This window comes from Rana temporaria, chromosome 6 (assembly GCF_905171775.1).
Source record: "Rana temporaria chromosome 6, aRanTem1.1, whole genome shotgun sequence".
NCBI lineage: Eukaryota > Metazoa > Chordata > Amphibia > Anura > Ranidae > Rana > Rana temporaria.
In genome coordinates this window covers 96,145,667-96,158,287 of record NC_053494.1, presented here as the reverse complement: position 1 = coordinate 96,158,287, position 12,621 = coordinate 96,145,667, and the positions used below count along the sequence as shown (strand labels likewise).

Here is a 12,621-nt window from a genome sequence, read left to right as displayed (position 1 = left end):
ACGGCCCCTGATACTGGAATCTCGTGAGACTTTACGAGATTCCCCCTACATAATATATATATATGTATACACACACATACATTATATATACATATATGTACACACACATTTTATATATATATATATATATATATATATATATATATATATACACACACACACACAAACACATGTACACATTGTATATATATATTGTATACACATAAATATTACAGGGGGACATGGTTACAGTGTTGGGGGGTCTGAACGAGATAGAAAGAAGTTAAAAATCTTCCTCCTTCCTCCTCAGATCCCCCAGGATTCCCTCTTCACTCCCTGATTCATGTGAATTCTGACATAGATTACCAGTGAAGCGCTCAGATCGCAGCTCCATAAACTGGCTGTTACTGTGTTAGTCAATGAGGATTCTCTGTGTGTGGAGATAATCGGCGGGAGAACAAGTTCAAATACTTCTCCCCCGATTATCTCTGTTTCATAAACTGTTTATGGGCTGTGATCAGTGGCGATCCTTGGGATCACTGCTTCATAAATGGACACCTAACTGTATACAGATAATGTTTAAAGATATCACTGTAGGAATGAGCCATGTACAGTAATTTACAGTAGTAGCTCATTTAAACGTAACGTTTAATGCTCACAGATGTTTGTACCCAATTTTGTGTAGGTACCCTTGTTATTACTATTATGAAGCATATCTACGGCTTATCTACATCTGCATATGAATCTGTATATGTTTTGTGAACCTACATGCACTTCATCATCCCCATAAAGTAATTCCCACATACCATTGAAGATCCAGTCCAAGCCTTGTATTAGCAGAAAAAAATATTTGACATTGAACCTAACAATGATACTGCAGGCCTTGTTCTTCTTGGGTTGTCGTGTGTGGGAGCCAGATCTGGGAGACATTCCTGATGATAACTGGCTACCCTGGGACTAGTGCTCTCAGGTTCTTTGTTGTCTTCACAGCAACTTACTCAGCTGGTCATACTTTGCAGGGCTTAAAGAACTCCGTTAAAGTTATTTCAATGGGGTCGCAGACCTACCCCCGGAGTGTCCAGGCTGTCAGGGTTCCCCTGCAGATACTCCACATGTTGTGGAAATGCCTGAAACTTGTCCGGTACTGGCTTACATTGCTGAATATTATTAATCTTGTTTTCCAAACACACTTATGCCCCATACACACGATCGGACCTTTGTCTGAACAAATTCACATCGAAATTCCGACAGAATTTCATCGGAGGAAAAGAGAACATGTTCCGATGGAATTTGCGATGGAATTACTCCGATGGGGCATACACACACCGATGGAAAAAATCTGTCTGATTTTTTCCATCTGAAATTCTGATCATTTGTACGGGGCATTAGAGTTGGATACTAAAATGTGCCTCTTAGGATACTTAGATGAGGAGAGGATTCCACAGGAAGTTCGAGTCTCAGTAAGCAAGCTGTTTATAGCACGTAAACTAAATGCCATGAAATGGCTATCACCTAATCCTCCCACGTTCAAAGAATGACTCCTACAGATTAATGACACCTTATTCAAAATACAGCAAGTTAATAGGAATAGAGGTACACTGAATAAATTCTTTAAATTATGGGAGCCATGGCTGGCAGCTCCTGGGCTGGCCACCTTCTCCCTGATCTCCATTAGGCTATTGCAAGCATGAATATAAACACATCCAGTGTGATGACTACCTTTCTTATATGACCATATTGCGAGTTCACCCAAGCATGTAGGCGAGAGCAACAGATGTCTTCTCCACTTTATTCACTCAACCTAAATATGCTGGTAAAAAGTTGTTTAATGTGTTTTCCCTCTTCTTTTTTTTTTTTCTCTTCTCCCTTGTTACTGAAGGAGCTACTTCTAGGGAACAACCAGTCCTGTGGATGCCTTCTGCAATTATTTAACTGTTTATGGAGCATGTGGTTGTTATTATATTGTAATGTGTTGCTGTCCTTTATATGACTTTTTACAATGGACATCTCTGAATCTCTATACTGCTCGGGCTTATAGCCCCAATGCAGGATAGTCAATGGAGATCCTCCTATGAGCTAAATGCACATGCCTGACCTGTTTGATTCCATTTTCTTTTTCCTTATGTCTCCTCTCCTATTTCAGAGTGTATTTTGTATCGTTTATGAAAAATCGAATACAAATTATTTTGGGGGGAAAAAAACAATGATATTGTGATACTGTATACAATGATACTGTAAGGTGTTTGATAGCCACATGTTGTCTCATTTGCCAACTGTCTTCAAATTCAAAGGTCTGAGAGAAAATTATCACACTCATTCACTCAATTTCTCCATTTTGCTAAAACTATGAAGATGTGGTAAAATAGTAAAAAGTATGTGTTTTCAAAAATATACACTTTACTGTATATAAAAACACACACATTCTAAAAATATAAACTGGGGTTCTATGTGTTTATACTAGTGTCCTCCAATACATCCAAGGTTATCACACAACGTCACTGTCCACTTTTCCCTTGGGCTACATCATGATTATTGCAGCTTCCAATGCCAATAAAATATGAGCTCTGCTAATCAGCATGTACGTGTGTTCCAAGTTCCACAGTAGCACTGAGGCTTACATTCCACTACAGCAGCCAACACACAAGCATAAGTATATAATGATGGATTAAAAAGGGTGACAGTACACGGAGAAGGAAATCTTGTTTTATTCCTTCCAACCAAGGTGTAAGATATACATGGTTGGCAGATGTAATATATTAACAGGCCACAATCAAGGTATAAAATACACCTGTAACAAACCACCTATTCCCACTTATCTCCACCTTTGTAGCTAGTTTCACTGATGGTGGTTTTTCACCCAGTAGAGTGTGTCATTTCTAGGTGTGTATCTGCACTTTATTTTAATTTAGCAAAGTTGAAACTTAGACACACTCAAGCCTGCCTGTGGGGTCACCAAATGGCCAATGTGGATCCTTTCTTAGTGCAATAAGGAGGTCTGAGCTAACACGTTCCTCCTAAAACTTTGTGCTGGTCTTTTGTGCTCTATTGTTGATTTGTTTGACTTATTTTGACAACTGCTACCACTTACCGTAATCCGTGCCTGTCTTACAATTCTTCCTAAACTCTACGGCCCTGTACACACGGCCGGGAATCCCATCAGGAAAAACTATCGGTTTTCCTGACGGGATTCCTGGCAAGCTTTTCTTGCAAAGCTGTGCATACAGACAAGCTAGCCCCTGCGATACAAGAGTGGTTAAGGAAGGTAGAAAGGATAAGAAGCATGGAGGAGGCAACGTCTCAACATAAGGAACCAAATAGTGGTGGTATTGGAACTTGGGGGGGCTGGGCAAAGTTTATATAGGCTACATGTGTAGTGAAGATAGTATTTAGGTAACATTGGCCTGTTTGGCCTGAGGTATGATCAGGGGCTCCCCCCCCCCCCCCCCGGGAGGAAGTCTGTTTTTTTCCCCCCTCTCTCTCTCTCCCTGGTACAAGGGAGGGAGAGGGGAGGGAGGGAGAAATTTGCGTAGTCACTTAAATTAAAGGGTGAGAAGCACAAATTGCACTTAAATAAAATAGTTTGGGTGAGTAAAGGGGGTTGGGTTAAGGGGTGTTTTTTTTTTTCCTCTTCCATTCCCTCCCTCCCTTCCTTTGAGAGAGGCATATAGGTAATGGGGTACGAGAGTTTACTCTTGTCCCCTCATAATAATAGAATATGGAGGGCACAGGCACTAATAGCTTAGAAATAGAAATTGGGCACCCAGCACTTAAAATCCCCCCCCCCCTTTTTTTTCCTCTCTTGTCTTTCTTCCTGGGGTGGGGGAGACGGGGAGGAGAGGGCAAGGGTGGAGGAGAGAGTAAAAGATCAGGAGGAGGCAGGATTGACCCATATTGTTGTGTTATGCGTAATTGTTTATTGTTGTGATTTATGTGTATGAAATGTTGAATCTATTTTAATTGTGGAATCCTTTTGTATGCTTATCGATAATGTAATGTAAATTATATCTGTGTTTTAAAAAATCCAATAAAAACAAATAAAATATACAGACGGCTATTCAAAAGAACCGCCGTTCTTTTGAATGGCAAGAACACGGTGACGTCATCGACTACGACGAGCAGGTGCTCGTCACATTCGATGCCGTCACCGCCATTTTGCGACACCCCACACTACACTTGTATGCTACCATGCATGTGTCGTGCTCTCCTGACAGTCTTACTGCCGGGAAAACCGGTCGTGTGTACGAGGCTTCACAGTTTGTTTATAGACTACACCCAAGCCTACTGACTTGGTACTATCATTCAATCTTCTGGCAACATGTCAGATATTACCTTTAATGCAAACCGGAAAGTCTAGATGAGGAGTCTCCAAACTACGGCCCATGCGCCACACCTGGCCGGCTACAAGGTTTCATCCAGCCCATAGCTAGGGTCAGTGACTTATCCTCGCTGCACAGACTGACAATTTATATCATTTCACTTTTGATGGGGACCATGAAGTAAGGGGGGACTCTAATAGGAACACTAATGTAATGAAGGACTCTGATATGTAAGAAGGGCTATGAAGTGATAAAGGGCTTCTAAAGTGAAAGGGGGAATCTGATGTAAAGGGGGCTCTAAAGTGATGGGGAGGATTTTGAATTAATGGGGACTTCTGATGTGAGAGGTAGCTTCTGATATTACATTTTTATCTCATAGCACATTTATTCATTCCTTGAAATTGTATTCATTCATTTATAAAACATTTTTTTTTTGGCCCGCAAATGTTTGTGAAAAATGCAATGTGGCCCTTGTACTGAAAAGTTTGGTGACCCCTAGTCTAGAACTAGGAGCACCACTACCTTTATATTCAAAATAGCTGTTGTACTTGTTAGTGTCCATCTTTAGTATTACATCAGGGCAGCTTTAGTTATTCATATGGATTTTCTCTGGCTATTATCTAAGATACAAAAGTATAATCTTCTTTGGTGTGATGAGTAAAGCAACTCTGTCACTCAAAAAAGGAGCCTGCAAATAAAGATTCTTTATACTTACCTCTCTGGCAGGCAGTGAATTCTTACTTTGCTCTCCTTAAAGTGGAATTTTACCCATAACAACTTGATGAAAATAATGTTCTTTAGCAATGAACATACTATACTGTACACGCCACATTAATAATCATGTTACCAATATTACTGTGTGCTGTAAATTGCCTCCAGCATTGCCGCTGAACGGCAGTAAATCTTTAGGCTGTCAGCATACTGGCCTGTGTTATCATTCTGGTAGGTTGGTTTTTCTAAGTTCTTTTAATGTCAATATCTTTTCGAGGTCTTCGGGTAAGACTGCGTAGGTTAAGCACTTTAATAAATAAATAAAATACAAATTCAGAAAAGTGTCTAAAAATAAAGCTCAACTGAGCATGTGCAGAGCAGGGTGAGACAATGTATTACTGTATTTTAAACAGTATTATGCACGTATTGTTAATGTTTTACATAGCTGTAGGTGCAAAAGGGGCCAGTCTGAAATGATCTAGTAGGACATGATTTTCTGACTAAAGTTCCACTTTAACCACTTCCCGCCCGGTCAATAGTAAATTGACGTCCGGGAAGTGGTTCTATATACCTGACTAGACGTTTATTGACGTCCTGCAGGATTACATGCCGGCGCGCGCCCGTGGGGGCACGCAGCGCTGCGATCGGTGATGCGGGGTGTCAGTCAGCTCTTTACCACGTAATCAGCTGTGTCCAATCACGGCTGATCACGATGTAAACAGGAAGAGCCGTTGATCGGCTCTTCCTCACTCGCGTCTGATAGACGCGAGTAGAGAAGAGCCGATCGGCGGCTCTCCTGACAGGGGGGGTTCACGCTGATTATTTATCAGCGCAGCCCCCCCTCGGATGCCCACACTGGACCACCAGGGAAGCCCACACTGGACCACCAGGAAAGGGGGGAAAAAAAGAGAATAGATGCCAATCAGTGCCCACGAATGGACACTGACTGGCAACATGGGCACTGACCGGACATAATATGGGATTAAAAAAGTGATGCCCAGCAATGCCATCAGTGCCACCCCTCAGTGTCCATCAGTGCCACCCCTCAGTGTCCATCAGTGCCACCCCTCAGTGTCCATCAGTGCCACCTCTCAGTGTCCATCCATGCCCAGTGCCCACCTATCAGTGCCCATCTGTGCCACCCATAAGTACCCATCAGTGCCACCCATAAGTGCCGCCCATGAGTGCCCATCAGTGCCGCCTATGAGTGCCCATCAGTGCCCATCGGTGCCGCCTATCAGTGTCCATTGGTGCCACCTAAGAGTGCCCATCAGTGCCGCCTCATCGGTGCCCATCAGTGCCGCCTCATCTGTGCCCATGAGTGCCAGCTCATCGGTGCCCATCAGTGCCGCCATATCAGTGCCCATAATCGAAGAAGAAAACATACTTATTTACAAAAAAATCAACAGAAAAAAATAAAAACTTAATTTTTTTCACATTTTTTTGTCTATAAAAATAATAAAAATCGCAGAGGTGATCAAATACCACCAAAAGAAAGCTCTATTTGTGGGAACAAAATTATAAAAAAAATTGTTTGGGTACAGTGTAGCATGACCGCGCAATTGTCATTCAAAGTGCGACAGCGCTGAAAGCTGAAAATTGGCTTGGGCAGCAAGGTGCGTAAGTGCCTGGTATAGAAGTGGTTAAGAAATACTGGACACGCTTCTGGATATGTCATATGCCTGGTGTCTGCTGAGCGCTGTGGTTCCCCTCATCGCAGTACCCACATCACTAATGTGTCCTGCAGTGATGTAGGGTCTGTCAGATGGAACCACAGCATGTAGTGGGGAACGCAGGTATCCAATACACCTGGAAGTGATGGATGGTGAACCTTCTTCTTGAGGCTATAGCTCTTGAAGGGCCTTTTCTGACATATAGATATTTCAGCCTTTGGTGGATGTTAGAGCTAGAAAGCACCTGACTGTGTTTGGATTTCTGAGTTGATGGCCAGTGTTATCCAGCCCCCCTACCCTCCAAACTCTGTTACAGTTTTATTTTACGTTATGAAGAATGGAATAGGATTTGCTGAAACACACAATAATGGATGGGGTGACTTAAAACTCCCAGGTGGACAGGTACTATGGCAGACAGAAGTTGGTGCTGTAATATCCATAACATACATCTCAAATAATTCAGCCCACAGGGCTCTACGTATACCTACAATATCAGGTTTGGTTTATGTGTGTGTTACAGAAACACATTTTATAGTTTAATCATAGAGAGGCATGCATTTACTGTTTTAATTACTACAAAAACACTCCACATATGCAAAATGTAAGCCAATGCAATCCAACAGCAAGGAGTCATGTGCAACTAGAAATGCTTTTAGTTAGGGATTTATTTATTGTTTTCAAAAAAAAAATATCATGCAGGACTTGACATGCATTTGCTAAACTACCTGAAAAAGAAAGTAGAGATTGTTTGACGTTTCCTAAAATGAATAGACCTCCTGCTAGCTAGGTGCCCCTTGACCGGCATAGTACTGATTCTGTCAAACGTCACGCGCTTGCTTCCAAGAAAAACAGGAAAGAAACATTGATGAAAACAAAATGCTAACCATTTGTGTTAATCGCACTTGTATGAACAATAAGAATACTGTATAATTACTGTGCAGGTAAAAACAGAATGTTTCTTAAAGAATCGGAGTCCCGGGGGCATTTTTTAAACAGCACTGGAATAATATTAATTTGTTATTGTGGGAACTGCTCACTGTCAGTGGTCTAGGACAAAACCTAGGAGTCAGTAAGCTTAGTAAAGCCCCATTCACACCTATGCACAGTGTGTGGTACAGAGTGAGGAAAGGCCAGATATAGCTCTTTTACTACAAACAGCAACCACCTGGGCACATTTTGAAGGAACGCAACCCCTGAACTCCAGGAATTCAGCCACTTTGATAAATGGCATTCCATGAGTTAAGTCCAGCGAGGTGCATGGCACCTTGTGAACTTATCTCTTTAATTTACATTCAACAATTTTATAGTGCTCCATTAGGATAGCTACTGCTATAGATCTGGAGCTCCAACGCTAGACCTTCTGGTCTCAGCTGCTTCATCTGCAGAGCGGTATGCTGCCGCTGTGTCCATCACTCCCCTTTGCTGCACATTCATGGAAGCCTTTGTCTTTTGTGAACTCATTCACAAAGTAAAAAGTCTTCTATGAATAGGCAGCAAAGGACAGTGGCAGGCAGAGATGCTGTGTGTGGGAACACATTGTCTTTCCTCTCAGAGTAACCTCCTGAAGAATCAAAAACTGGCAGATCTAAATTAAAGAGATATGTCCATGAGGTGTCATGCACCAAGTTGTACTTAACTTATAGTGCGTCTGCACATTTAACAAAGTGCCTGATATCCTGGAGTTCAGCCTTAACATAGAGGACTGGTATGCCCTGGAAATGTGCATCTGTGATTGCTGTTTGCAGTAAAAGAGCTATGGGGTTGATTTACTAAAACTGGAGAGTATAAAATCTGGTGCAGCTGTGCTGGGTAACCAATCAGCTTCTAACTTCAGCTTGTTCAATTAAGCTTTGGCAATAAAACCTGGAAGCTGATTGGTTTCTATGCAGAGCTGCATTAGATTTTGCACTCTGCAGTTTTAGTAAATCTCCCCCTATATCTTACATGGGGTGCTGGCTTTTGTTTATGTGAGTCTGCAGCAGCGCTGCTGCTAGCCCTGCACTCTGAGCATTTGGGGGCAAGGGCTCACTGTGCGTTCTAATAGGCAGTGTATGTGGCAATGCACATGAAATGTGTGAATTGGCCCTTACAGTTTTCATTTAAAAATAAACTGCAGTGCATTCATACAAACCAGCCAAATAAGAAAGAACAGGGTTTTTACATGAAATGTACTTTCATGCAGTAAACATTCACTGCTCAAGTGTGAATAGGGTCAGTTTGGCCACTATGAAGCACAGTGTAACACAATGCTTCTGCCTGCATAAAATATCCCTTATTTTATCCATTATATGTATCTTTAGCATTTTCAATAAACTGGTATGGTGAGAAATACTGGAGCAGGCAAAAAACTAAAATACAAACAAGGAACCACAGAAAGAATATATGTAAATTGATACGTGAACTGGTATGTAAAAATAAACAACAAAAAAAAACATTTTCGCAGACAAATGAAAAAAGCAGAGTGATATCAGCAAATCGGAAAAAATGATTTGTGATCTTAGCTTTGTTTGGCCTGGGCAATCAGGACAAAAAAATAAAATATTAGTTCATCTCATTGAGACATTTCCACTCCTCTTAGCCAGCTACACAACAAAAATGTACAAAAATCTGAAATTTTCCCATAGACTGGACTAGCACAACATGTAGAATTCAAGCATAGGCAATCAATATTTACCTTTTTATCGTCTGGGTGATTGAGGTCTGACGTTGCAGTATAGGCCGCTTCTGTTCATTGGGAGGTGAAGGAATTCTTGTGTTCTCTACTGGCATACTCACGCTTCTTAAATAACTTTGACGCTTGAAGTGCTGGGAATAGAGATTTCTTTATTAAAATGAAAAATAAGTACACAATATTCCTTTTATTGGCATGTTTTACTTAGTAAAAGTTCAGATGCATAGAACAAGCATGCATTTCAACAAGTTGAGGGTAAAAGAGTTTGCATTGCTTTGATATATGAGGAGTGTCAAACTGTCATTAACATAGGAAAATGTTTCTACTTCTGTTGATATGTATGACGGCTTACAAGCTTTACAAGGCGAGTGTATAATATGCTAAGTTATAGAAAAACATTTTGCAAATGTATAAAGGAAAAGAAAGTGTAGTTGGTTTTTTAATTCATTTTGGGATTGGAATTTAACTGGTTACTACAAGTAACTGTTCCTCTTTCTCATGTTTATATATACAATATCCAATATTCAGGACGTTGTTCAACTTCTCCTGAACGATTTAACTTGACAGCTAGAAACCGGTGTCTAAAAACTGCCATACAGTATGCGGCGTTTAGCCACGTTTGCGTCTTAAAGCGTTTGAAAAAAATAATATTTTTTTTTGTTAAAGTGAAAAACGTTAACATAGTACAGCCCAGAAACAATAATTCGCATTTTGCTTCTGTTTTTTTGGCCTACCAAAAACACACGGGGGTAGATTCAGATAGATAAGCGGATCTTTAGATCCGCGTAATCTATCTGATTTACGATCCACCGGCGCAAGTTTTTGAGGCTAGTGCTGTATTCAGAAAGCACTTACCTCAAAACTTGCGGCGGCGTATCGTAAATCCCCCGGCGGAATTCAAATTCCGCGGCTAGGGGGCGTCTACAATTTTTCCCAGCGTGCATTGCTCCAAATGACGTCGCTAGGACGTCATTGGTTTCGGCGTGAGCGTAACTTGCGTCCGGCCGTATTCTGAATCGACTTACGCAAACGACGTAAAAATTCAAAAAAAGGCGTGGGAACGACGGCCGTACTTAACATAGGATACCCCTCACATAGCAGGGGTAACTATACACCGGAAAAAGCCGAACGCAAGCGACGTAAAAAAAAAGCGACGGGCGGGCATTCGTTTCTGAATCGGCGTAAATGCTCATTAGCATATTCAACGCGTAAAAGACACGGAAGCGCCACCTAGCGGCCGGCCTGGAATTGCAGCCTAAGATCCGACGGTGTAAGTCACTTACACCTGTCGGGTCTTAGGCATATCTATGCGTAACTGGTTCTATGAATCAGTCGCATAGATACGACCGGCCGGCCTTAGAGATACGATGGCGTATCAGGAGATACGCCATCGTATCTCCTATCTGAATCTGGGCCACTGACACTAACTGACACTGATTAAAATAAAAAACCTACTCAACATATAGGGACCCTGACCTTTGACCCTGACACTTGACCCTTACTTGACTCAATCACTATCCCTTGCACTGACCTAGATCAAATATTGATCTAGATATTTTTTCTTTATTTTTTTCTTACTATTTTTTCTTACACACATTTTTTTACTCTCCATTCACAAAGAGAGAAAAATACAGGGGTGGGCATCACAATGATCTGAATCGGGAGATCCAGGTCCCGATCGTTAGTCCCCTGGTCTCTGTGCTGGAAGCATGCTCCCAGCACAAGGGGAGATACACATATATGTGGCCCCGCAAAAAAAGCCCAGTGCAGTGGGGTCGCACATATGTGTTATATTAATTGTGGAAATATACTGCGCAGGTCTAAGTGAGTCAAGAATTAATAAGTGATATATAGTGCAAATAAATTCTACAAATTAATAAAAATCAAAACAAATGAAAATGCTGCTGCAGCAGAAATGTCAGATAAAACATATACAGAGTAATTAGATGGTATGCTGCGCTGCGTGAACTGATTAATCAATACAATGATTGATATTGATAAATAAAAATAAAAATGTGCATACATGATTAATGCATGTGAAACCACATAAAAATGTCAAGATAATAACCAAATTCATATGACATAGAAAGTGACAAATGTGCACATAAAAACACCTGTGCGAATCACTGATGGTGATAAATATTCAAGAGTTCATATGGTGTTGAATTCCCATATACTTCCAAGGTAAATCAAAAATAAGTGCCAGGAATATCCCAGGAAACCGCGTCTGTTAGCAGGATAGAAGAAAGCCTCCGCCTTTTATTTCAAATCTGCTTACCGACTTGATTTGATCTCAAATAAGATCACATACGCGTCTGGCTCAATAGCCTTGCTGTTTCCTAGAGATTCCTGTATGTAGTCTCCACCTTTATGTTCACAAATGGGTCTCAAGCAAGTCACCCCGCAATAGGTAGCCCAGGAGGAAAAGAAAGGATGCCAACATAGAGTAGTACCGTTTAAAAAAACGATTTAATAAGATAATAAGTGCAACCAGTATCTTATTAAATTGTTTTTTTAAACGGTACTACTCTATGTTGGCATCCTTTCTTTTCCTCCTGGGCTACCTATTGCGGGGTGACTTGCTTGAGACCCATTTGTGAACATAAAGGTGGAGACTACACACAGGAATCTCTAGGAAACAGCAAGGCTATTGAGCCAGACGCGTATGTGATCTCATATGTGTTATATGTCAAGAGGAAGGGGTACCTGGGCCAATCACAGCACCTTGTATCATGTGATTAGCTGTAGCCAATCACAGCATCACAATAGTAAGCAAGCTAAGAATGAAAGCCATTCATGACAGTTAAAACTATTGCTTATAACTGTGATCATCACTGTTATAAGCAGTAACAGTGAAAAAAAATCCCTGATCTCCCAACCACTTTAGTACAGTGTCACCATGGTGACACTGAAGTACTTTGATGACAGTATGTAAAAACAAAAATATATAATACAATTATTTATTTATTTAATTAATTACTTTTGCATACTGTCATCAGTCAGTATCCCTTATTGACGCCACACCAGTCATATGATGAAGCTGTACTGCACTGGTGAGAGTATGTAAAAACAAATTTTGCTTAATTTCCTAATTTTCTAAAAACAATTTTACAAAAAAATGAAAATTTAAAAAAACTCACCATGCCTCTTACTAAATACCTTGGACTGTCTATGCTCCAAATGTGGGTTATTTTTACTGTTCTGCATTCTAGGGCCATAAGAAATTAGATCTGTGCATCAGTACTAATCAATTTTCAAATATACCTGTATA

General features: G+C 40.9%; 1 protein-coding gene across 4 annotated transcripts in view; it reads right to left on the bottom strand.

The window, feature by feature from the left end:
• Positions 1 to 12,621, bottom strand: part of RHBDF1 (rhomboid 5 homolog 1) — a 202,584-nt gene that overhangs the window by 97,460 nt on the left and 92,503 nt on the right. For 2 of the 4 annotated variants that reach the window (XM_040357023.1, XM_040357020.1), the window contains exons 4-5: positions 9,354 to 9,484; positions 7,405 to 7,515 (exon numbers count right to left, since the gene is read on the bottom strand). In XM_040357023.1, coding sequence (XP_040212957.1) covers positions 7,405 to 7,515; positions 9,354 to 9,484 — 242 coding nt within the window. Of the gene's footprint in view, positions 1 to 7,404; positions 7,516 to 9,353; positions 9,485 to 12,621 lie in introns of those variants that run through there. The other 2 variants (XM_040357022.1, XM_040357021.1) reach the window with 2 other exon arrangements.